Source organism: Trachypithecus francoisi, unplaced genomic scaffold, assembly GCF_009764315.1.
Source record: "Trachypithecus francoisi isolate TF-2019V2 unplaced genomic scaffold, Tfra_2.0 Lachesis_group20, whole genome shotgun sequence".
Lineage (NCBI taxonomy): Eukaryota > Metazoa > Chordata > Mammalia > Primates > Cercopithecidae > Trachypithecus > Trachypithecus francoisi.
In genome coordinates, this window is record NW_022681466.1 from 64,646,047 (window position 1) to 64,671,775 (window position 25,729).

Sequence of the window (25,729 nt, forward strand, 5' to 3'; positions counted from 1 at the left end):
CGCAGGGGTTGATGGGATTGGGGTTTTCCCCTCCCATGTGCTCGACTGGCGCTAAAAGTTTTGAGCTTCTCAAAAGTCTAGAGCCACCATCCAGGCAGCAGGTAGCTGCGGGGCTCCAGGGACACTTGGCGTCCGGGCTGGGAGCGTGCTTTCCAAGACGGTGACACGCTTCCCTGAGGACTGGGTAAGCTCCTGACTGAACTTGATGAGTCCTCTCTGAGTCACGGGCTATCGGCTCCGTGTATTTTCAACTCGGGAGAATCGCTGGGGCTGGGGGTAGGGCAGTGGGGACTTAGCGAGTTTGGGGGTGAGTGGGATGGAAGCTTGGCTAGAGGGATCAACATAGGAGTTGCATTGTTGGGAGACCTGGGTGTAAATGGTGGGGATGTTAGGACCATCCGAACTCAAAGTTGAACGCCTAGGCAGAGGAGTGGAGCTTTAGGGAACCTTGAGCCGGCCTAAAGGGTACTTCTTTGCACATCTACCCGGTGCTAGGCGTAGGGAATCCCTGAAATAAAAGATGCACAAAGCATTGAGATCTGAGACTTTTGGATCTCGAAACATTGAGAACTCATGGCTGTATATTTTAGAGCCCATGGCATTCTAGTGAAACCTCGGGCTCCATTCCGAAATGATCATTTGGAGGTGATCCGGGAAGCCCAAGCTGCTAAGGTCCCACAACTTCCGGACCTTTGTCCTTCCTGGAGCGATCTTTCCAGCCAGCCCTTGGCTCCGCTAGATGGAGAAAATCCAATTGAAGGCTGTCAGTCGTGGAAGTGAGAAGTGCTAAACGAGGGGTTTGCCCGCCAGGCCGAGGAGGACCATCTCAATCTGAGAGGGCCGGCAGCCCTGTTATTGTTTGGCTCCACATTTACATTTCTGCCTCTTGCAGCAGCATTTCCGGTTTCTTTTTGCCGGAGCAGCTCACTATTCACCCGATGAGAGGGGAGGAGAGAGAGAGAAAATGTCCTTTAGGCCGTTCCTTTTACTTAGCAGAGGGAGGCTGCTATTCTCCGCCCGCACTTTTTTTTTTTTTTTTTGGATTACTTGGTTATGGTGTTTGCAAAGGCAGGGGTATTTGTTTTGATGCAAACCTCAATCCCTCCCCTTCTTTGAATGGTGTGCCCCACCCCGCGGGTCGCCTGCAACCTAGGCGGACGCTACCATGGCGTGAGACAGGGAGGGAAAGAAGTGTGCAGAAGGCAAGCCCGGGGGTATTTTCAAGAATGAGTACATCTCATCTTTCCGGAGGAAAAAAAAAAAAGAATGGGTACGTCTGAGAATCAAATTTTGAAAGAGTGCAATAATGGGTCGTTTGATAATTTGTCGGAAAAACAATCTACCTGTTATCTGGCTTTGGGCTAGGCCATTCCAGTTCCAGACGCAGGCCGAACGTCGTGAAGCGGAAGGGGCGGGCCCGCAGGCGTCCGTGTGGTCCTCCGTGCAGCCCTCTGGCCCGAGCCGGTTCTTCCCGGTAGGAGGCGGAACTCGAATTCATTTCTGCCGCTTCCCCATCCCTTAGCTCGCGGTTGTTTCATTCCGCAGTTTCTCCCCCATGCACCTGCCGCGTACCGGGCACTTTGTGCCGTACCTACGTCATCTTTTTCCTAAATCGAGGTGGCATTTACACACAGCGCAGTGCACAGACCAAGTGCACGGGAAGATGAGTTTTGGCCCTAACCACTGCGTGATGCCTACCAAGTCAGAGGCCCATTTCATCGTCCCAGAAGCGTTTCATCGCCCCTCTTCCCAGTCGATTCCCGACCCCACCTTTATTTTGATCTCCGTAACCATTTTGCCTGTTGGAGAACTTCATATAAAATGGAATCAGGCTGGGCGCGGTGGCTCACGCCTGCACTTTGGGAGGCTGAGGCGGGCGGATTACTTGAGGATAGGAGTTCCAGACCAGCCTGGCCAACATGGTGAAGCCCCGTCTCTACTAAAAAATACAAAAATTAGCTGGGCATGGTGAGCGCCTGTAGTCCCAGCTATTCGGGAGGCTGAGGCAGGAGAATCGCTTGAACCCTGGAGGCAGAAGTTGCAGTAAGCCAAGATCGTGCCACTGCACTCCAGCCTGGGCGACAAGAACGAAACTCTTGTCTCAAAAAAAAAAAAAAAAAAGGCCGGGCGCGGTGGCTCAAGCCTGTAATCCCAGCACTTTGGGAGGCCGAGATGGGCGGATCACGAGGTCAGGAGATCAAGACCATCCTGGCTAATACGGTGAAACCCCGTCTCTACTACAAAATACAAAAAACTAGCCGGGCGACGAGGCGGGCGCCTGTAGTCCCAGCTACTCGGGAGGCTGAGACAGGAGAATGGCGTGAACCCGGGAGGCGGAGCTTGCAGTGAGCTGAGAGCCAGCTACTGCACTCCAGCCCAGGTGGCACAGCGAGACTCCGTCTCAAAAAAAAAAAAAAAAAAAAAAATCATACATTATGTGCTCCTTTTTGTCGGCTTCTATCCTTCAATGTACTGTCTGACATTCGTTCATGTAGTTGTATATATCAATATTTTCTCCTTTTCATTTAGTATAGCCCATCGATTGTATATCCGTTCTTTTGATGGCCTTTTGAGTTGTTTCCATTTGGGGTTATGAAATAAAGCTGCTATAAACATTCTTGTAGAATTGTTTTTGTGATCATATGTTTTCGTGTTTCTTGGAGAAGTACTTAGGAGGGGAATTGCAAGTTTGGAAATAAAAAGTAGATGTATTTTGAACTTTATCAGAAGCTCTGAGTTTTCCAGAGTGGTTGTACCATTTTACACTCCAACTAGCAAGGTATGGGAGTTATTATGGTTGTGCCACAGCCTTCCGGACATTGGGTATTTTCAGTCTTTCTAATGTGGTATATCCTTGTGGTTGTAATTTACAGTTCTCTGTTGACTAAGGATGTTCAGCATTTTTTCATGTGCCTATTGGCCATTCGTATTTTGTTTGTAAAGTAGCTCTTCAAGTCTTGCCTGTTATTTTGGTCTTTTGTTTGTTTTTATGGTTCAGTTGTGGGACTGCTTTATACATTCTGGATACAAGTCCTTTATCAGATACATGTATCCTGAATGTTTTCTTCTGATCTGTTGCTCGCCTATGTGTTTGCTTTACAGAGTTTACAGTATCTTAAGAGGAGTGGATTTATCTTTTTTAGGTTCAGTATTTGCCTTGTCCTGTTTAGGACATCTTTTTTTTTTTTTACCCCAGAGTCATGAAGATATTATCTTACATTTTCTTTTAGGACCTTTATGGTTGTAAGTTTTACACTAACGTCCTTGAGCCATTAATTAATTCTTAAAATGAATTGTTTATGGTGTGAGGTGTAGAAGTCAGTCTCTGGTATGTTTCCTCTATGGAAATCCAGTTATTCTGTCTCCACTTGTTGAAATAGGCTTCTTTTCTCTACTGAAGGCTTTTAACTTTAATTATTGTACAGTTGGAGTATGGGGCTACCATTTTAGTGCTATTTTCTTTTTTTCTTTTTTAATTTTTGAGACAGGGACTCACACTGTTGCCCGAGCTAGAGTACAATGGCACAATCAAGGCTCACTGCAGCCTTGAACCCCTAGGCTCAAGCACTCCTCTAGCCTCAGCCTCACAAGTAGCTGTGACTACTCCAGTATACCCAGCTAACTGTTTTTTTTTTTTTTTTGTATTGACAGGATCTCACTATGTTGCCCAGGCTGGTCTCAAACTGCTGGCCTCAAGCTTTCATCCCATCTCGGCCTCCCAAAGTGCTGGGATTACAGGTGTAAGCCACCATGCCTGACTTCTTAGTGCTATTTTCTATTTATCTCCTCTGTTCTTTGCTCTCTTTAAATGTTTGAGGAAGAAACAGTACCCATCTTACACAAACTCTTCAGAAAATAGAGGAACAGACTGGGCGCAGTGACTCATACCTGTAATCCCAGCACTTTGGTACGCCGAGACAGGAATCACTTGAGGTCGGGAGTTCAAGACCAGCCTGGCCAACATGTCGAAACCCCATCTCTACTAAAAATACAAAAATTAGGCCGGGCGCGGTGGCTCATGCCTGTAATCCCAGCACTTTGGGAGGCCGAGACGGGCAGATCACGAGGTCAGGAGATCGAGACCATCCTGGCTAACACGATGAAACCCTGTCTCTACTAAAAAATACAAAAAACTAGCCGGGTGAGGTGGCGGGCGCCTGTAGTCCCAGCTACTCGGGAGGCTGAGGCAGGAGAATGGCGTAAAACCCGTGAGGCGGAGCTTGCAGTGAGCCGAGATCCGGCCACTGCACTCCAGCCTGGGCGACTGAGCAAGACTCCATCTCAAAAGAAAAAATACAAAAATTAGCTAGGTGTGGTGGCACGTACCTGTAATCCCAGTTACTCAGGAGGCTGAGGCACAAGAATCACTTGAACCTGGGACTGGAGGTTGCAGTGAGCTGAGATTGCATCACTGTACTCCAGCCTGGGCAACAGAGTGATACCTTGTCTCAGAAAAAAAAGAAAAAGAAAATAGAGGAACATTTCCCAACTTGCTTTTGAAGCCAACATAATCCTGGTACCCAAACCAAACGAGGACATTGCAAGAAAAGAAAATTTAGACCAATATTCCTGTTAGCATATACATGCAAAAGCTAACAAATTTTAGCAAACCAAACCTGGTAATATAGAAAAAAGGATAAATAGGCCAGGCGCAGTGACTCATGCCTGTAATCCCAGTACTTTGGGAGGTCAGGAGTTTGTGACCAGCCTGACCAACATGGTGAAACCCTGTTTTTAATAAAAATACAAAAATTAGGCTGGGCACGGTGGCTCATGCCTGTAATCCCAGCACTTTGGGAGGCTGAGGTGGGCAGATCACGAGGTCAGGAGTTTGAGACAAGCCTGACAAACATGGTGAAACCCCTTGTCTACTAAAAATACAAAAATTAGCCGGTGTGGTGGCACCTGCCTGTAATCCCAGCTACTAAGGAGGCTGAAGCAGAATTGCTTGAACCGGGAGACGGAGGTTGCAGTGAGCCAAGCTTGTGCCACTGCACTCCAGTCTGGGTGACAGAGCAAGACTTTGTCTCAAAAAAAAAAAATTAGCTGGGCATGGTGGTGGGCACGTGTAATCCCAGCTGCTTTGGAATCTGAGGCAGGAGAATCACTTGAACCCAGGAGACGGAGGTTGCAGTCAGCTGGGATCACACCATTGCACTCCAGCCTGGGCCACAGAGTGAGACTCCATCTCAAAAAAAGAAAAAGTAAAAGCATAAATACATTCTAACCAAACAAGGTTTATCTCAGGATTGTAGTTGATTTAACATTCAAAAATCGGCCTGGTGCAGTAGCTCAGGCCTATAATCCCAACACTTTGGGAGGCTGAGGCAGGAAGGTCTCTTGAGTCCAGGATTTCAAGACCAGCCTGAGCAACATAGCCAGACTGGTCTTTACTGGGGGGAAAACATCAGTCTGTGTAATTCACCACATTAGCAAATTGAAACATAACCCTATGATCATTTCAACAGATGAAGCAAAAGCAGTTAAGGATATTCAACACATACGCATAATTACAAACCAACCAACCTCCTAGCAAACTAGGGAAAGGAAACTTACCTAGTTTGAAAACAGGGCATCCACAATCAGAGTTCCACTAGCAGCATACATAATGGTAGAAAACTCAATGCTGCCGGGCGCGGTGGCTCATGCCTGTAATCCCAACACTTTGGGAGGCTAAGGCAGGCAGATCACAAGGTCAGGAGATCGAGACCATCCTGGCTAACATGCTGAAACTCCGTCTCTACTGAAAATACAAAAAAAAATTAGCCGGGCATGGTGGCGGGCACCTGTAGTCCCAGCTACTCGGGAGGCTGAGGCAGGAGAATAACTTGAACCCAAGAGGCAGAGGTTGCAGTGAGCTGAGATCATCTCATTGCACTCCAGCCTGGGCAACAAGAGCAAAACTCCATCTCAAAGAAAAAAAAAGGAAAGAAAAAAGAAATAATGATTAGAAAGGAAGAAATAAAACTTATATTCACAGCCAGTATGATTCTATACATACACATCCTTATGGGGCCTGGCGTGGTGGCTCATGCATGTAATCCTAGCACTTTAAGAGGCTGAGGCAAGTGGCTCACCTGGACCAGCCTGGCCAACATGGTGAAACCCCGTCTCTAATAAAAATACAAAACATTAGCCAGGCGTGGTGACAGGCACCTCTAATCCCAGGTACTCAGAAGGCTGAGGCAGGAGAATTGCTTGAACCTGGGAAGTGGAGGTTGCAGTGAGCCGAGATCATGCCATTGCACTCCAGGCCAGGCAACAGAGTGAGACTCTGTCTCAAAAAAAAAAAAAAAAAGAGTGAAATTCCATCTCAAAAGAAAAAGCCCTAATGGGAAACCCATAAAAAGCTACCAAAACTAATAAATAAATATAGCAAGGTTGCAGGTTACAGGGCAATATAGTTATTCCTCTATCTGTAGGGGCTTGGTTCTGGGACGCCTCACACACCAAACCCGCAGATGTCTAAGTCCCATATATGAGATGGCATAGTATTTGCATTTAACCTACACATATCCTCCCATATAGTTTGAACTATCTCTAGATTACTTACATCACCCCCATACAATGAAAATGCTAATGTACATACAAGTGTGTATGTAAGTACTTGTCGTACTATGTTGTTTAGGGAATCACCGGGCATATAGGCCTTCAGGGCTGATACCAGCAGCCACTGTAACGATTCTGGTCAGGCCTGCCCCTGTTTGGAGTCTCAGTTGAGCTCATTGCCTTCCCACCCAGCCAAGGGTACCTGCATTTCTTTTGGCTCCCTGGCCTATTGGAAGACCTAGTTCAGCTTGGCACATTTGTATCCTGGCCCTCTGATGCTGGTACCCCTGGAAAGGCCCTGCTCTGAAAAACACTGAGATTTTAGTTGCTACTAAAGACTTGAGAGGTGAAGACAGAGAGACCTCCTGTGTGTGGAAATGTGTCCCTCCAAGTGGAATTGAGACTTTGGGCCCCCCATTTCAGGACAGCACCTCCTGACCTGTTGACTCCTGACCTGAAGGAGGTGGACTTGCATTAATGGAGTGGGGGTGGGGGCAGTACCACAGATCCACACTAACAATCACACAGTTCTCTCTAGAATAATAATATAGAACAACTGCAGAAACAGCTAACCTTTATTGAGCTCTTACTGTGTGTCTAGCACTTTCCTCAGCTCTTTACATTTCCCATAATACACAGGGCACTAGGCCATGCTTGGTGGTTCATGCCTGTAATCCCAGCACTTTAGGGGGCTGAGGCAGGCAGATCACCTGAGGTCGGGAGTTCAAGACCAGCCTGACCAACATGGTGAAACCCTGTCTCTACTAAAAATACAAAATTAGCCAGGCGTGGTGGCCTGTAATCCCAGCTACTCAGGAGAATCATTTGAATCCGGGAGGCAGAGGTTGCGGTGAGAAGAGATTGCGCCACTGCACTCTAGCCTGGGCAACAAGAGCTGAGACTCTGTCTCAAAAATAAAATAAAATAAAATAAAAAAAGAAAACAGCCTGGCATTAAGGGAGCTCTTTGGTAGGGGGATGTTTTGTCACTGCAAAAAACAGGAAAGTAGGCTGGGCGCAGTGGCTCATGCCTATAATCCCAGCACTTTGGGAGGCTGAGGCGGGCAGATCACGTGAGGTCAGGAGTTCAAGACCAACCTGACCAGTATGGAGAAACCCCGTCTCTACTAAAAACACAAAATTAGCCGGGCGTGGTGGCACATGCCTGTAATCCCAGCTATTAGGGAGGCTGAGGCAGGAGAATCACTTGAACCGGGAGGCGGAGGTTGCAGTTAGCCGAGATCACGCTGGTGCACTCTAGCCTAGGCAACAAGAGCGAAACTCCATCTCAAAATAAATCAATCAATAAATAAATAAACAGAAAAGTGTAATGAACACTTTCAGTGGGCATGTTTCTTAGCAAATCTGATGACAAATTTGACATAAAGAGAGCATCCCTGAAGGAAAAAAAAAAAATAAACTAAAAAAAAAAGAGGCCGGGCGCGGTGGCTCAAGCCTGTAATCCCAGCACTTTGGGAGGCCGAGACGGGCGGATCACGAGGTCAGGAGATCGAGACCATCCTGGCTAACACGGTGAAACCCCGTCTCTACTAAAAATACAAAAACTAGCTGGGCGAGGTGGCGGGCGCCTGTAGTCCCAGCTACTCGGGAGGCTGAGGCAGGAGAATGGCGTAAACCCGGGAGGCGGAGCTTGCAGTGAGCTGAGATCCGGCCACTGCACTCCAGCCTGGGCGACAGAGCGAGACTCCGCCTCAAAAAAAAAAAATAAATAAACAAAAAATTAAAAAATTAAAAAAAAAAGAAAGAGAGCATCCTGCCTGGGCAACATAGTGAAACCCTGCCTCTACAAAAAACTCAAAAATTGACTGGGCGCGGTGGCTCACGCCTGTAATCCCAGCACTTTGGGAGGCGGAGGCGGGAGGATCACCTGAGGTCAGGAGTTCGAAACCAGCCTGGCCAACATGGCAAAACCCCATCTCTGCTAAAAATACAAAAAATTAGTCGGGCGCAGTGGTGGGCGCCTGTAATCCCAGCTACTCAGGAAGCTGAGGCAAGAGGATCGCTTGAACCCGGGAGGTGGAGGTTGCAGTGAGTCGAGATCGTACCACTGCACTCCAGCATGGGCAACAGAGCGAAACTCCATCTCCAAAAAAGAAAAAGAAAGAAAAAAACTAAAAAATTAGCCAGGCAGTCCTCTGTGGTCCCAGCTACTTAGAAGCCTGAGGCAGGAGAATCACTGAGCCCAGGAGTCCGAGGCTGTAGAGTAAACCATGATTGCACTACTGCATCGTAGCCTGGGCAACAAAGCAAGACCCTGCCTCAAAAAAAAAAAAAAAAAAGAAAGAAAGAAAGAACATGGCGGGCCGGGCACGGTGGCTCACACCTGTAATCCTAGCGCTTTGGGAGGCCGAGGCAGGTGGATCACACGGTCAGGAGTTCGACACCAGCCGGGCCAACATGGTGAAACCCTATCTCTAATAAAAATACAAAAAAATTAGCCAGGCATGGTGGCAGGCGCCTGTAATCCCAGCTACTCAGTAGGCTGAGGCAGGAGAATCGCTTGAAACCAGAAGGCAGAGGTTGCAGTGAGCCTAGATTGCACCACTGCAGCCTGGGTGAAAAGAGCGAAACTCTGTCTCAAAAAAAAAGAAAGAAAGAAAGAAAGAAAGAACATGGCAAAGCCTTTGAAAGCTTGTCAGGGAGAAGGTGAGATGATAATTGCATAACTTCGTGCAAGATGCTGGTCCACACAGGGGCTGCCCCTTGCTCCTTCTTGCTCCCTTGACCTCTCATATAATAGGCTTGTGTGTTACTCACAGTTATTGAGCCCAAGCAGGTGCAAGGCATTGTGATCTAATACTTTGGTCAGCAAGACAACAATAGATCACTGCCCTGCCCTTAGGAAGTGTATATGCTATTAGAGGAAACAGATGAAATAAATAAGAAAAAGTATTAGACAATGTAAGTGCTATAAGAATGCAAATAAGGTGATGTGAATTAAAATAAGATGACTTGAAGTCTGCGTGGGAAGGAACCTACCCCTGTGTTCCGGCTGGCCAGGACCACCAGTTGATTAGCAGAGAAGGGCAGCCAGTCTAGCTAGAGCTTTTGGGGAAGAGGGAGTGGTTGGTAAGAGATGAGATTAAAGAAGCCGAGAAGGGCCATTCGTGAGGGGTTTGTAAAGGCAGGGCTGAGGAGTGTCCCAAGAGAATGGGCAGGTGAATGGTGAGACAGTTGTTCTTCCAGAAGCCTTGCAGTGAAAGGAATCAAAGAAGTGGAGCCATGTATCAGGTGGGGAAGGGTGGGGGCCAAGGGGATATCTTTCCCCATACAGAGATTGCAGGCTGAGAACGACTGCATCCTTGTTAACAGGAAGTGGGAGCGGGGCATGGTAGCTCACGCCTGTAAGCCTGGCACTTTAGGAGGCCGAGGCGGGTGGATCACCTGAAGTCAGGAGTTCGAGACCAGCCTGGCCAACATGGCGAAGCCCTGTCTCTACTAAAAATACAAAAGTTAGCTGGGTGTGGTGGCACTTGCCTGTAATCCCAGCTACTCGGGAGACTGAGGCAGGAGAATGGCTTGAACCCGGAAGGTAGAGGTTGCAGGGAGCTGAGATCGTGCCATTGCACTCCTGCCTAGGTGACAGAGCGAGACTCCATCTCAAAAAATAAATAAATAACAGGAAGGGAGTTGGGAATAGGGTGCACATTTAGGAAGTCTTGGAGATTTCATGGTGGGAAGGTTGGAAGTCCCTCTCATGATTATCTTTTCCTCAAAGAAGTGCATGGCTGGTAGGGGTGGGGCAGGAGTGCTTGGGTTGTGGTGAAAGATTGGAAGACAGGATGTGAAGCAGCCATTCTTTTCCTACTCCACAGGAAGCCATGCTGCTTCAGACCCTGGCATGGTGTTGAGGGAAGGCGTTCCTTCTCCGCAGGCCCAGGTGACCCAGGGTTGGAAGTGTCTCATGCTGGATCCCCACTTTTCCCCTTGCAGCAGCCAGACTGCCTTGTGGGTCACTGCCATGGAGGAGCCACAGTCAGATCCTAGCATCGAGCCCCCTCTGAGTCAGGAAACATTTTCAGACCTTTGGAAACTGTGAGTAGATCCATGGGAAGGGCAGACCCACTGTCCCCACCCCAACCCCAGCCCCCTAGCAGAGGCCTGTGGGAAGCAAAAAATCCGTGGGACTGACTTTCTGCTCTTGTCTTGCAGACTTCCTGAAAACAACGTTCTGGTAAGGACAAGGGTTGGGCTGGGGACCTGGCGGGCTCGGGGGCTGGGGGGCTGGGGACCTGGTCCTCTGACCACTCCTTTCACCCGTCTACAGTCCCCCTTGCCGTCCCAAGCGGTGGATGACTTGATGCTGTCTCCGGACGATCTTGCACAATGGTTAACTGAAGACCCAGGTCCAGATGAAGCTCCCAGAATGTCAGAGGCTGCTCCCCCCATGGCCCCCACACCAGCAGCTCCTACACCGGCGGCCCCTGCACCAGCCCCCTCCTGGCCCCTGTCATCCTCTGTCCCTTCCCAGAAAACCTACCATGGCAGCTACGGTTTCCGTCTGGGCTTCCTGCATTCTGGAACAGCCAAGTCTGTGACTTGCACGGTCAGTGGCCCTGAGGGGCTGGCTTCCATGAGACTTCAATGCCTGGCCATATACCCGTGCATTTCTTCTGTTTGGAACTTTGGGATTCCTCTTCACCCTTTGGCTTCCTGTCAGTGTTTTTTATAGTTTACCCACTTAACCTGTGATCTCTGACCCCTGTCCCAAAGTTGAATATTGCCCCTTGAATTGGGGCTTTTATCCATCCCATCACACCCTCAGCATCTCTCCTGGGGATGCAGAACTTTTCTTTTTCTTCACCCACGTTTATTCCTTGGCTTTTGAAAATAAGCTTCTGACCAGGCTTGGTGGCTCAAGCCTGCAAGCCCAGCACTCTCAGAAAGAGGCCAAGGTGGGCAGATCACCTGAGCCCAGAAATTCAAGACCAGCCTGGGTAACATAGTGAAACCTCGTCTCTACAAAAAAATACAAAAAATTAGCCAGGCATGGTGGTGCATACCTATAGTCCCAGCCACTCAGGAGGCTGAGGTGGGAAGATCACTTGAACCTAGGAGATGGAGGCTGCAGTGAGCCATGATCATGCCACTGTGCTCCAACCTGGGTGACAGAGCAAGATCCTATCTCAAAAAGAAAAAAAAAGAAAAGCTCCTGAGGTGTAGACGCCAACTCTCTCTAGCTCCCTAGTGGGTTGCAGGAGGTGCTTACGCATATTTGTTTCTTTGCTGCCCTCTTCCGGTTGCTTTATTTGTTCACTTGTGCCCTGACTTTCAACTCTGTCTCCTTCCTCTTCCTACAGTACTCCCCTGACCTCAACAAGATGTTTTGCCAGCTGGCCAAGACCTGCCCTGTGCAGCTGTGGGTTGATTCCACACCCCCGCCCGGCAGCCGCGTCCGTGCCATGGCCATCTACAAGCAGTCACAGCACATGACAGAGGTCGTGAGGCGCTGCCCCCACCATGAGCGCTGCTCAGACAGCGATGGTGAGTCGCTGGGGCTGGAGAAGATGACAGGGCTGGTTGCCCAGGGTCCCCAGACCTCTGATTCCTCACTCTTTGCTCTTAGGACTGGCCCCTCCTCAGCATCTTATCCGAGTGGAAGGAAATTTGCGTGTGGAGTATTCGGATGACAGAAACACTTTTCGACATAGTGTGGTGGTGCCCTATGAGCCGCCTGAGGTCTGGTTTGCAACTGGGGTCTCTGGGAGGAGGGGATAAGGGCGGTTGTCAGTGGCCCTCCGGGTGAGCTGTAGGGGGCTTTCTCCTGCTGCTTATTTGACCTCCCCATAACCCCATGAGATGTGCAGAGTAAATGGGTTTACCCATTGCACAGTTGAAAAGACTGAAGCTCACAGAGGCTAAGGGCCTCCCCTGCTCGGCCGGGCGCGGTAGTTCGTGCCTGCAATCCCAGCACTCTGGGAGGCCGAGGCGGGTGGATCACGAACTCAGGAGATCGAGACCATCCTGGCTAACACGGTGAAACCCCGTCTCTACTAAAAAATACAAAAAAAAAATTAGCCGGGCATGGTGGCGGGCGCCTATAGTCCCAGCTACTTGGGAGGCTGAGGCAGGAGAATGGTGTGAACCCGGGAGGCGGAGCTTGCAGTGAGCTGAGATCGTGCTACTACACTCCAGCCTGGGTAACGCAGCGAGACTCTGTCTCAAAAAAAAAAAAAAGGCCTCCCCTGCTTGCCACAGGTCTCCCCAAGGTCCACTGGCCTCATCTTGGGCCTATGTTCTCTCCTAGGTTGGCTCTGACTGTACCACCATCCACTACAACTACATGTGTAACAGTTCCTGCATGGGCGGCATGAATCGTAGGCCCATTCTCACCATCATCACACTGGAAGACTCCAGGTCAGGAGCCACGTGCCGCCCTGCACACTGGCCTGCTGTGCCCCAGCCTCTGCTTGCCTCTGACCCCTGGGTCCACCTCTTACTGATTTCTTCCATACTACTACCCATCCACCTCGCATCACATCCCCAGTGGGGAATCTCCTTACTGCTCCCACTCGGTTTTCTTTTCTCTGGCTTTGGGACCCGTTACCTGTGACTTCTCCTCCACCTACCTAAAGCTGGAGCTTAGGCTCCAGAAGGGACAAGGGTGGTTGGGAGTAGATGGAGCCTGTTTTTTTAAACGGGACAGGTAGGACGTGATTTCCTTACTGCCTCCTGCTTCTCTCTTCCTATCCTGAGTAGTGGTAATCTACTGGGACGGAACAGCTTTGAGGTGCGAGTTTGTGCCTGTCCTGGGAGAGACCGGCGCACAGAGGAAGAGAATTTCCGCAAGAAAGGGGAGCCTTGCCACGAGCTGCCCCCTGGGAGCACTAAGCGAGGTAAGCAAGCAGGACAAGAAGCGGTGGAGGAGACCAAGGGTGCAGTTATGCCCCAGATTCACTTTTATCACCTTTCCTTGCCTCTTTCCTAGCACTGCCCAACAACACCAGCTCCTCTCCCCAGCCAAAGAAGAAACCAATGGATGGAGAATATTTCACCCTTCAGGTACTAAAGTCTTGGGACCTCTTATCAAGTGGAAAGTTTCTAGTCTAACACTCAAAATGCCATTTTCTTCTTAACTGCTTTACCTGCAATTGGGGCATTTGCCATCAGGGGGCAGTGATGCCTCAAAGACAATGGCTCCTGGTTGTACCTAACTAACTTCAGAACACCAACTTACACCATAATGTATATTTTAAAGGACCAGACCACCTTTCAAAAAGAAAATTGTTAAAGAGAGCATGAAAATGGTTCTATGACTTTGCCTGATACAGATGCTACTTGACTTACGATGGTGTTACTTCCTGATAAACTCGTCGTAAGTTGAAAATATTGTAAGTTGAAAATGGATTTAATACACCTAATCTAAGGAATATCACAGCTTAGCCTAGCCTACATTTTTTTTTTTTTTTTTTTGAGACGAAGTCTCACTCTGTCACCCGGGCTGGAGTGCAGTGGCGGGATCTCGGCTCACTGCAACTTCTGCCTCCTGGGTTCAAGCGATTCTCCTGCCTCAGCCTACTGAGTAGCTGGGATTACAGGCACCCGCCACCACACCCAGCTGATTTTGGGGGGTTTTTTTGGTTTTTGGTTTTTTTAGTAGAGATGAGGTTTCACCATGTTGGCCAGGCTGGTCTCGAACTCCTGACCTTGTGATCCACCCGCCTTGGCCTCCCAAAGTGCTGGGATTACAGGCGTGAGCCACCGCACCCGGCCTGCTTTTTTTAGTCTACTTTTACTTTATTTTTAATGGAGACAGCATCTTGCTGTTGGCCAGGCTGGATTACAGTGATGTGATCATAGCTCATTATACCCTCGAACTCCTGGGCTCAAGCAATCCCGCCACCTCTGCCTCCCCAGTAGCTAGGACCACAGGTGTACACCACCACACCCAGCTAATTTTTTAAATTTTTTGTAGAGATAGGGTCTCACTGTAGTGCCCAGGCTGGTCTCTAGCCTACTTTTTTGAGACAAGGTCTTGCTCTGTCACCCAGACTGGATAGAGTGCAGTAGTGCAGTCACAGCTCCCTGTAGCCTCCACCTCCCAGGCTCCATCCATCCTCCCAGCTTAGCCTCCCAAGTCGCTGGAACTACAGGCCCACACCACCATGCCTGCCTAATTTTTATTTTTTATTTTATTTTATTTTATTTTATTTTATTTTTTGAGACAGAGTCTCGCTCTGTCACCCAGGCTGGAGTGCAGTGGCACAATCTCGGCTCACTGCAACCTCTGCCTCCCAGGTTCAAGCGATTCTCATGCCTCAGCCTACTGAGTAGCTGGGACTACAAGTGCCTGCCACCACACCCAGCTAATTTTTGTATTTTTAGTAGAGATGGGGTTTCACCATGTTGGCCAGGCTGGTCTCAAACTCCTGACCATGTGATCCTCCCGCCTTGGCCTCCCAAAGTGCTGGGATTACAGGTATGAGCCACCATACCCAGCTAATTTTTATTATTTATTTATTTATTTATTTATTTATTTATTTTAAGGCAGAGTCTCTCTCTCTCACTCAGGCTAGAGTGCAGTGGCACGATCTCAACTCACTGCAGCCTTGACCTTCCCGGGCTCCGGTGATTTCAGCCTCCCAAGTAGCTAGGACTACAGGCACATGCCACGACACCCGGCTAATTTTTTATTTTCTGTGAAGTCAAGGTCTTGCTATGTTGCCCATGCTGGTATCAAACCCCTGGGCTCAATCAATCCTTCCACCTCAGCCTCCCCAAGTACTGGGATTACAGGCACGGGCTACCACACTCAGCCCTAGCTTAGTTGAAACGTGTTCAGAACATTTAAGTTACCCTACAGTTGGGCAAAGTCATCTAACACAAAGCCTATTTTATAGTAGTGTTGTATATCTCATGTGATTTATTGAATATTATTACTGAAAGTGGGAAACAGCATGGTTGCATGAAAGGAGGCACAGTCGGGCTGGGCACAGCCTGGGCGCAGAGCGAGACTCAGGAAAAGAAAAGGCCAGGCACGGTGGCTCACACCTGTAATCCTAGCACTTTGGGAGGCTGAGGCGGGTGGATCACGAGGTCAGGAGATCGAGACCAGTCTGGCCCACATGGTGAAACCCCATCTCTACTAAAATACAAAAATTAACCAGGCATGATGGTGGGTGCCTGTAATCTCAGCTACTTGAGAGGCTGAGGCAGGAGAATCGCTTGAACCAGGAGGCGGAGGTAGCAGTGAGCTGAGATGGCTCCACTGCACTCCAGCCTAGGCAATAGAGTGAGACTCCGTCTCAAAAAAAAAAAAGACAAGAAACGAGGCATAGTTGCTTGCACCTCTAGTCCCAGTTACTTGAGACGCTAAGGCAGGAGGATCACTTGAGCCCAAGAGTTTGAGTCCAGCCTGAACAACATAGCAAGATATCATCTCTAAAATCTAAAAGAGGGCCGGGCACGGTGGCTCCCATCTGTAATCCCACCACTTTGGGAGGCGGAAGTGGGTGGATCACCTGACATCAGGAGTTGGAAACCAGCCTGGCTAACATGGTGAAGCCCCGTCTACTAAAAACACAAAAATTAGCCAGGTGTGGTGGCACACACCTGTAGTCCCAGCTACTGGGGAGGCTGAGGTACAAGAATCCCTTGAACCCAGGAGGCGGAGATTGCAATGAGCTGAGATTGCATCATTGCACTCCAGCCTGGGCGGCAGAACAAGACTCCATCTCAAAAATAAATAAATACATAAATAAAGTTTTTAAAAGTCAGCTGTATAGATACTTGAAGTACAGTTTCTACTAAACGCATGTTGCTTTTGTACCATCATAAAGTCAAACAATTGTAGGTTGAACCATCTTTTAGCTCAGGTACTGTGTGTATATTTATTTCTCCCCCTCTTCTCTGGCTGCAGATCCGTGGGCGTGAGCGCTTCGAGATGTTCCGAGAGCTGAATGAGGCCTTGGAACTCAAGGATGCCCAGGCTGGGAAAGAGCCAGCGGGGAGCAGGGCTCACTCCAGGTGAGTGACCTCAGCCCCTTCCTGGCCCTACTCCCCTGCCTTCCTATGTTGGAAAGCCATAGGATTCCATTCTCATCCTGCCTTCATGGTCAAAGGCAGCTGATCCCATCTCACTGGGTCCCAGCCCTGCACAAACAGTTTTTTAGTCTTCCTCCAGTTGAATCCTATAACCACATTCTTGCTTCAGTGTATCCACAGAACCTCCAAACCCAGAGACGAGTGTGGATGTGTGGATACGTCTTTGCCATTCTCGGCAACTCCGAGCCCAGGGTCTCAAGGAGGGGCCTAATAACTGTGTAATATTGAGTAGAGCCAGAGTTTCAGGTCATATACTCAGCCCTGCCATGCACCGGCAGGTACTAGGTGACCCCCGTCAGACTCAGTTTCCTTATATATAAAATGGGGTAAGGGGGCCAGGCGCAGTGACTCACGCCTGTAATCCCACCTCTCTGGGAGGCCGAGGCGGGTGGATCACCTGAGGTCTGGAGTTTGAGCCCAGCCTGACCAACATGGAGAAACCCCGTCTCTACTAAAAATACAAAAGTAGTCAAGCGTGGTGGCACATGCCTGTAATCCCAGCTACTCGGGAGGCTGAGGCAGGAGAATCACTTGAACCCGGGAGGCAGAGGTTGCGGTGAGCCAAGATCCCGCCATTGCACTCCAGCCTGGGCAACAAGCGTGAAACTCCGTCTCTAAAAAAATTTTAAAAATAAGGCCGGGCGCGGTGGCTCAAGCCTGTAATCCCAGCACTTTGGGAGGCCGAGACGGGCGGATCACAAGGTCTGGAGATCGAGACCATCCTGGCTAACACGGTGAAACCCCGTCTCTACTAAAAAATACAAAAAAACTAGCCAGGCGAGGTGGCGGGCGCCTGTAGTCCCAGTTACTCAGGAGGCTGAGGTAGGAGAATGGCATGAACCCGGGAGGCGGAGCTTGCAGTGAGCTGAGATCCAGCCACTGCACTCCAGCCTGGGTGACAGAGCGAGACTCTGTCTCAAAAAAAAAAAAAAAAAAAAAAACTAAAAAAATAAAATAAAATGGGGTAAGGGAAGATGATGAGTCTGATACACGCCAATACTCTGGGGTGCTCAGTTAACATATTTGCCTGGGTGTGGCCATCATCTTGATTTGAATTCCCCTTGTCCCAGCCCTAGGCCCTTCAACGCATTGGTCAGGGAAAAGGGGCACAGACCCTCTCACTCATGTGATGTCATCTCTCCTCCCTGCTTCTGTCTCCTACAGCCACCTGAAGTCCAAGAAGGGGCAGTCTACCTCCCGCCATAAAAAACTCATGTTCAAGACAGAGGGGCCTGACTCAGACTGACATTCTCAGCTTCTTGTTCCCCACTGACAGCCTCCCACCCCCATCTCTCCCTCCCCTGCCATTTTGAGTTTTGGGTCTTTAAACAATTGCTTGCGATAGGTGTGCGTCAGAAGCACCCAGGACTTCCATTTCTTTGTCCCAGGGCTCGACTGAACAAGTTGGCCTGCACTGGTGTTTTGTTGTGGGGAGGAGGATGGGGGGTAGGACATAACCAGCTTAGATTTTAAGGTTTTTACTGTGAGGGATGTTTGGGAGATGTAAGAAATGTTCTTGCAGGTAAGGGTTAGTTTACAATCAGCCACATTCTAGGTGGCACCCCACTTCACCATACTAACCAGGGAAGCTGTCCCTCGCTGTTGAATTTCCTCTAACTTCAAGGCCCATATCTATGAAATGCTGGCATTTGCACCTACCTCACAGAGTGCGTTGTGAGGGTTAATGAAATAATGTACGTCTGGCCTTGAAACCACCTTTTATTACATGGGGTCTAGAACTTGACTCCCTTGAGGGTGCTTATTTCCTCTCCCTGTTGGTCGGTGGGTTGGTAGTTTCTACAGCTGGGCAGCTGGTTAGGCAGAGGGAGTTGCCAAGTCTCTGCTGGCCCGGCCAAACCCTGTCTGAGAACCCGTTGGTGAACCTTAGCACCTAAAAGGAAATCTCACCCCATCCCGCACCCTGGAGGATTTCATCTCTTGTCTACGATGATCTGGATCCACCAAGACTTGTTTTATGCTCAGGGTCAATTTATTTTCTTTTTTTTTTTTTTCTTTGAGACTGGGTCTCTCTCTGTTGCCCAGGCTGGAGTGGAGTGGCGTGATCTTGGCTCACTGCAGCCTTTGCCTCCCCGGCTCAAGCAGTCCTGCCTCAGCCTCCGGAGTAGCTGGGACCACAGGTTCATGCCACCACGGCCAGCCAATTTTTGCATGTTTGGTAAAGATGGGGTCTCATGGTGTTGCCCAGGCTGGTCTCAAATTCCTGGGCTCAGGCGATCCGCCTGCCTCAGCCTCCTAGAGTGCTGGGATTCCAAGTGTGAGCCACCACGTCCAGCCGGGAAGGGTCAACCTCTTTTACATTCTGCAAGCACGTCTGCATTTTCACCCCACCCTTCCCCTCCTCCCTTTTTATATCCCATTTTTATATCGATCTCTTATTTTACAATAAAACTTTCCTACCACCTGTGTGTCTGAGGGGTGAATGCCAGTGCAGGCTACCAGGGTCAGCAGGTGCAGGAGTGAGTGAGGAGGTGCTGGGAAGCAGCAACCTGAGTCTGCAAGGAGTGTGGGCTGGGGGGCCCAGGGCCTGGGTTCCGGGAGGGGAACAAAGGCTGGAGACTGGGTCAGTCTGCGGGCTGCATGACAACAAGGGAGGGGGGTGGCTCCATTCATAACTCAGGAACCAACTGTCCCTCCTCCCCTCCGGCCATGGCTGGCACAAGGTTCTCTCCCTCCCCTGCTTCTAGGATTGGACTACCTCCCCCCTCGGCAGCCTCTCACCAAGGATTATGGGATTTAAATGTCTGATTTAGCAAGCCTGAGCCTCCAGGGTGGCCATCTGCTCCACTAGAAAGTGGCAGGATACCTGGGTTCCCAAGGGGAACGGGGGTGGGTGCTACTGGATGGAGAGAGGTCAGTGGGAGGCCTGCTAGCCAGGATCCCAGGAAAGTGGGGGCAGCTAAGGTAAGAGTAGGGGTGTAGGGCTAGGGCCTTCCCAGCATCCCCTCATCCTGGGCCTCATGCCAGGTAGTTGAATGAATTGAAGCTTTAAACTCTGCCAGGAAAACCTTTCAAAGGGCTTCTTGGGATAGGGAGGAGAGTCGGGTTGAGGAGCTCAGTACCGCCTGCCCATGCTCCTCAGGGCTGCTGGCTCCCAGGGAGGGGGGCTGGAGGCAGGCAGGCTCTTCCCCATCACCCACTGCTGTCTGAGCCAGTGCTTGGAGGGGCGGTCAGACATGGCTTGTCCTTCCTCCTCCCTGGTGGTGGAGACGGGTGCTAGGGTCCAGAGGGTGCTACTGTCCGGGGGGCTTCTGGGGCCACTAGCCTCTCAGCTTATCAACCAGCTGAAGGTGCCAGCAGGAGCCCCTTACTTTGCCCCAAGGATCCCAGACAGCTATGAAGTGACCAGCCTTCCTGACCTCAAAACCATCTTTTTTTTTTTGTCTTTTTTAGCAGGGAATGTCAAACACTCCCCAGGAGATCCACATCTGCCTCTTTCAGAGACTTTTAACTTAAACATCTGTCCCTACCCAGCAGGCAAACTAGAGTTACTGAAGCTCAGTCCCTCTGCTTGCCTCTGTAGACAGGTCACCTTGATGAGCTTCCTTTTTCTTTTTTTTTTTTTTTTAGGCTTTATTGGAGCATAATTGACCCCCCAAAATTGCATACATTCAAGGTATGCAGTGTGATGATTTGATATCGGGGTATATTGTGAAATCATTACCACAATCAAATTAATTAGCATGTCCATCATCACACATAGTTACCATTTGTGTGTGCGCACATGTGTTCACCTATGACTACACTTGGATCTACTCTGCAGATTTCAAGTAAACAGAAAATCTCCCTTTTGACAACCGTCCTCCACCCTTTCAGTCCCAGCCTTTTCCTAGATTATGTCCCTAGCTCTGTTTTCATTTCTGCTGTGCTGCTTCAGATCCATTCTGACTCTGCCAAACTCTTCACAAGCTGATAGATTGCCGGATTGAGAATTACGGTCGGGCGCGGTGGCTCACGCCTGTAATCCCAGCACTGTGGGAGGCCAAGGCAGGCCTCAGGATCACCTGAGGTCAGGAGTTGGGAGACCAGCCTGACCAACATGATGAAACCCCGTCTCTACTAAAAGTACAGAATTAGCTGGGCATGGTGGTGCATGCCTGTCATCTCATCTACTCGGGAGGCTGAGGCAGGAGAAGAGGTGAAGTTTGCAGTGAGCCGAGATCCTGCCATTGCACGCCAGCCTGGGCAACAAGAGTGAAACTCCATCTCAAAACACACAAAAAAAGAAGTACAAAGTCTGAGACTTCAGGCCAGCTCTGCTACACTATATACTCTACCCTCTCTGGTCCTACTTGCTGGCTTCTTTCCCTCTGGTCCTGTTCAAGTTCCTGTCCCATCCAGTCAAGCAGGTACTCATTGGTACCTTACCCTGTGCCAGGAGCTGTTATAGGCCCTGAAACCTGTGGCAGACGTGGTCCCTACCCTCCCACTCAAAGAGCCCAGGCCTTATCCTAATGAGGTCCAAAATCAAATCTCCCAATTTCCTCATGGCTCCAATCTAAACTTGTAATTCACAACCTTAAATCAGTATGTTCTGTTTTTTTATTTAGAAAACATTTCTGGCTGGGCACAGTGGAGCACGCCTGTAATCTCAGCTACTCAGGAGGCTGAGGCAGGGGAATCACTTGAACCCAGAAGGCAGAGGGTTGCAGTGAGCTGAGATCATGCCATTGCACTGTAGCCTGGGCAACAGAGCAAGACTCCACCTCAAAAAGAAAAAAGAAAGAAAGAAAGAAAAAAAAAAACATTTCCCCCTCATTTTAGGAACATGAGTTCTCCAAATCTAAAATTCGTACTCTGAGGAGATTGAATAGCCTTAAATGCTTTCATCGTTAAAAATAAAAGAAAGGGTGGCCGGGCGCGGTGGCTCAAGCCTGTAATCCCAGCACTTTGGGAGGCCGAGACGGGCGGATCACGAGGTCAGGAGATCGAGACCATCCTGGCTAACACGGTGAAACCCCGTCTCTACTAAAAAATACAAAAAACTAGCCGGGCGAGGTGGCGGGCGCCTGTAGTCCCAGTTACTTGGAGGCTGAGGCAGGAGAATGGTGTAAACCCGGGAGGCGGAGCTTGCAGTGAGCTGAGATCCGGCCACTGCACTCCAACCCGGGAGACAGAGCGAGACTCCGTCTCAAAAAAATAAAATAAAATAAAATAAAGGGACCTGGTATGCATCCTAAAAATTAAAAATATACCTGTAATCCCAGCACACTGGGAGGCTAAAGCAGGAGGATAGCTTGAGGCCAGGAGTTTCAGATCAGCCTAGGCAACATAGCAACACCCCATCTCTATTTTAATAAAATAAAATATTGTGAAACACATTTATAATTTTTAAAATTTAATTTTAAAATTAAACTTAAATTTATTCATTTGTGTGTGGGGGGTTTCTTTTTCTTTTTCTTTTTTTTTTGAGATGGAGTGTCACTCTGTCGCCCAGGATGGAGTGCAGTGGCGTGATCTCTGCCTCTCGGTTCAAGCGATTCTCCTGCCTCAGCCTCCCAGGTAGCTGGGACTACAGTTGCATGCCACCATGCCCGGTTAATTTTTGTATTTTTAGTAGAGACAGGGTTTCACTATGTCACCAGCTAACCTGGAACTCCTGACCTCAGGTGATTCGCACACCTCGGCCTCCCAAAGTGCTAGGATTATAAGCGTGAGCCACCACACCCAGCCCAAAGTTGGTTTTGATAGCAGACAGTCTATCAACATAATTCAGTACATTAAGTTTAGAAAAATTATGTATCATATCAACAGATGCTGAAAGGAATTTGATTAAATTTCAGTAGCCATTTCCTTAAAACACACACACACACACTTTAATTAAAACAGTAATAGACTGATAACGAAATACCAATTTTCCTAAACAGTTAAACAGTAAGATAATTTCAATTAAGATCAAGAGCTGGGCTGGGCGCAGTGGCTCACACCTGTAATCCCAACACTTCGGGAGGCCAAGGTGGGTAGATCACCTGATGTCAGGAGTTCGAGACCAGCCTGGCTAACATAGTGAAATCCCACCTCTACTACAAATACAAAAAAATTAGCTGGGCATGGTGGCGGGCACTTATCATCCCAGCTACTGGAAAGGCTGAGACAGGAGAATTGCTTGAATCCGGGAGGCGGGGGTTCAGTGAGCCAAGATCACACCATTGCACTCCAGCCTGGGCGACAGAGCCAGACTCAGTCTCAAAAAAAAAAAAAGCTGGCCACACCTATAATCCAAACATTTTGTGAGGCCGAGGTGGGAGAATTGCTTCAGGCCAAGAGTTGAACACATAGTCAAAATAGCCAGACCTCTCTCTAGATAAATAAACAAATAAATAAATAAATAATCAAGAACTGTATAGGGGGCTGTATGGTGGCTCATGCCTGTGATCCCAGCACTTTGGGAGGCCAAAGTAGGAGGATCCCTTGAGACCAGCCTAGGCAACAGAGCAAGACCGTGTCTCTATTTTAAAAAAAACTGGCCGGGCGCAGTGGCTCACGCCTATTATCCCAGCACTTTGGGAGGCTGACGTGGGTGAATCAGGAGGTCAGGAGTTTGAGACCAGCCTGGCCAACATGGTGAAACCCCGTCTCTACTAAAAATATAAACATTAGCCAGGTGTGGTGGCAGGTGCCTGTAATCCCAGCGAGTTGGGAGGCTGAGGCAGGAGAATCGCTTGAACCCAGGAGGCAGAGGTTGCGGTGAGCAAAGATCGCACCATTGCACTCAGCCTGGGCAACAGGGCGAGACTCCATCTCAAAATAAATAAAATAAAATAAATATATGGGGATATAGACTTACTCTGGTTTTATTTTATTTTTTCTTTTCTTTTATTTATTTATTTTTAGACGGAGTCTCGCTCTGTTGCCCAGGCTGGAGTACAGTGGCGCAGTCTCTGTTCATTGCAACCTCCCCACCTCTCGGGTTCAAGTGATTCTCCTGCCTCAGCCTTTCGAATACCTGGGATTACAGGTGCCTGACACCACCCCTGGCTAATTTTTTGTATTTTTAGTAGAGACGGGATTTCACCATGTTGGCCAGGCTAGTCTCGAACTCCTGACCTTGTGATCCGTCCGCCTCTGCCTCCCAACGCACTGAGACTACAGGAGTGAGCCACTGCGCCCAGCCTACTCTGGTTTTAGTGCATTCAAAAGGAACAAAAAAAAAAAAAAAAAAAAGACACACACACACACAAAAAGGAACAAAAAAGGAAGAAAATCACTGGTAAAAAAAATTTCTTTCTGGTTAGAGTGGGTGTTTGGAAATTATATATGTATAATATATTCTATATATACACACACACATACATACATACACGTATGCCTTTTTGATTATAGGGTAGTATACCAAAACTCAGAAATATTATGGAATTAACAGACTTTAGTAAGGTAGATAAGTAGTAGGGAGAAAAATACTAATTTTATCTTCCAGCAGAAGCACTGTGAAAAATTAGAGAACAAGAAAACATTCCATTCAAAATAATGACAACAAGACCAAGCATGGTGGCTCACACCTGTAATCCCAGAACTTTGGGAGGTCGAGACAGGAGGATCACCTGAGGTCAGGTTTGAGATCAGCCTGGCCAACATGGTGACACCCCGTCTCTACTGAAAATGCAAAAATTAGCTGGGCGTGATAGTGTAAGCCTGTAATCCCAGCTACTCGGGAGGTCGAGGCAGGAGAATCGCTTGAACCCAGGAGGCAGAGATTGCAGTGAGCCAAGATCCTGCCACTGCTTTCCAGCTTGGGCAACAGAGCAAGGCTCCATTTCAAAAGACAATAGCAATAAATATCAAGAAATAAGTGTAATAGGAATGGCACACACAAAGAAGGAATGGCACAGAACCTGTATGCAGAAGACCGCAAACCCTTATTTAAGGACATAAGCCAAGATCCAAAGAAAATGATAGATTCTCAGATGGAAAAACTAAAAAAAAAAAGACAAGAAAAATCAGTTATCTCAAGATAAATACAATATAATGCAATTTCAATTAGAATCCCAAGTTTTCATTGTGTGTGTGTGAATTGGGTAAATTTATCATAAACGTATAGGAATGAGTAAGTGCCACTAGTGGTTTTAAAAAATATTGAATTTGGGCCAGGTGCGGTGGCTCACGCCTCTGATCCTGGCACTTTGGGAGGCCGAGGCAGGCAGATCACGTGGTCAGGAGATGGAGACCATCTGGCCAACACAGTGAAAACCCGTCTCTACTAAAAATACAAAAAATTCGCTGGCATGGTGGCGCACACCTGTAGTTCCGGCTACTCAGGAGGCTGAGGCAGGAGAATTGCTTGAACCTGGGAGGTGGAGGTTGCAGTGAGCCAAGATCCCGCCACTGCATTCCAGCCTGGCAACAAAGTGAGACTCCGTCTCAAAAAAAAAAAAAAAAAAAGGAGGCCAAGGCGAGTGGATTACCTGAGGTCAGGAGTTCAAGACCAGCCTGGCCAACATGGCGAGATCCCGTCTGTACTAAAAATACAAAAATTAGCCTGGCAGTGGTGGCCCATGCGTGTAATCCCAGCTACTAAGGGGGCTGAGGCAGGAGGATCTCTTGAACCGGGGAGGAGGAGGTTGCAGTGAACAGAGATTGTGCCACTGTACTCCAGCCTGGGTAACACAGTGAGACTCTGTCTCAAAAATAAATAAATCAGTACTGAAGGCTGGGCACGGTGGCTCACGCCTGTAATCCCAACACTTTGGAAGGCTGAGGCAGGTGAATCAGTTTCAGCTCAGGAGTTCCAGACCAGTCTAGGCAACATGGCAAAACCCCGTCTATACTAAAAATACAAAAATTAGTCAGGCGTGGTGACACGCACCTGTATTCCCAGCTACTTCAGAGGCTGAGGCAGGAGAACCCCTTGAACCCGGGAGGCAGCGGTTACAGTGAGCTGAGATCGTGCCACTGCACTCCAGCCTGGACGACAGAGCAAGAGAATCTGTCTCAATAAATAAAATAAAGAATATAAAATAAAATAAATAATAACATTTTAAATAATAAGTAAATAATAAGCAACAGAATGGAGAAGGGGTCCTATTTGCCTTGCCAGATTTTAGAGAACTTAGTATAGGCCAGGCAGGTATAGTGGCTCACGCCTGTAATCCCAGCACTTT

General features: G+C 48.7%; 1 protein-coding gene across 2 annotated transcripts; it reads left to right on the forward strand.

The window, feature by feature from the left end:
* Positions 1 to 10: 10 nt before the first annotated feature.
* Positions 11 to 19,035, forward strand: TP53 (tumor protein p53). 2 transcript variants are annotated; one of them, XM_033184717.1, is made up of 11 exons: positions 11 to 184; positions 10,503 to 10,604; positions 10,722 to 10,743; positions 10,837 to 11,115; positions 11,870 to 12,053; positions 12,136 to 12,248; positions 12,817 to 12,926; positions 13,269 to 13,405; positions 13,498 to 13,571; positions 16,429 to 16,535; positions 17,778 to 19,035. In XM_033184717.1, exons 2-11 carry the CDS (start codon positions 10,531 to 10,533, stop codon positions 17,857 to 17,859), a joined length of 1,182 nt encoding a protein of 393 aa, XP_033040608.1. In that variant the 5' UTR covers positions 11 to 184; positions 10,503 to 10,530; the 3' UTR covers positions 17,860 to 19,035. The 2 variants fall into 2 exon arrangements, with proteins under 2 accessions (XP_033040608.1, XP_033040609.1); XM_033184718.1 differs by lacking the exons at positions 11 to 184; positions 16,429 to 16,535 and having other exon boundaries at positions 10,484 to 10,604.
* Positions 19,036 to 25,729: the final 6,694 nt, after the last annotated feature.

Coding starts and splice junctions, on each gene's coding strand:
- TP53 (XM_033184717.1), top strand. CDS start 10,531: ATGGAGGAGCCACAGTCAGATCCTAGCATCGAGCCCCCTCTGAGTCAG. Junction 11,116..11,869: donor CCAAGTCTGTGACTTGCACG/GTCAGTGGCCCT, acceptor CTCTTCCTACAG/TACTCCCCTGACCTCAACAA. Junction 12,927..13,268: donor ATCACACTGGAAGACTCCAG/GTCAGGAGCCAC, acceptor TATCCTGAGTAG/TGGTAATCTACTGGGACGGA.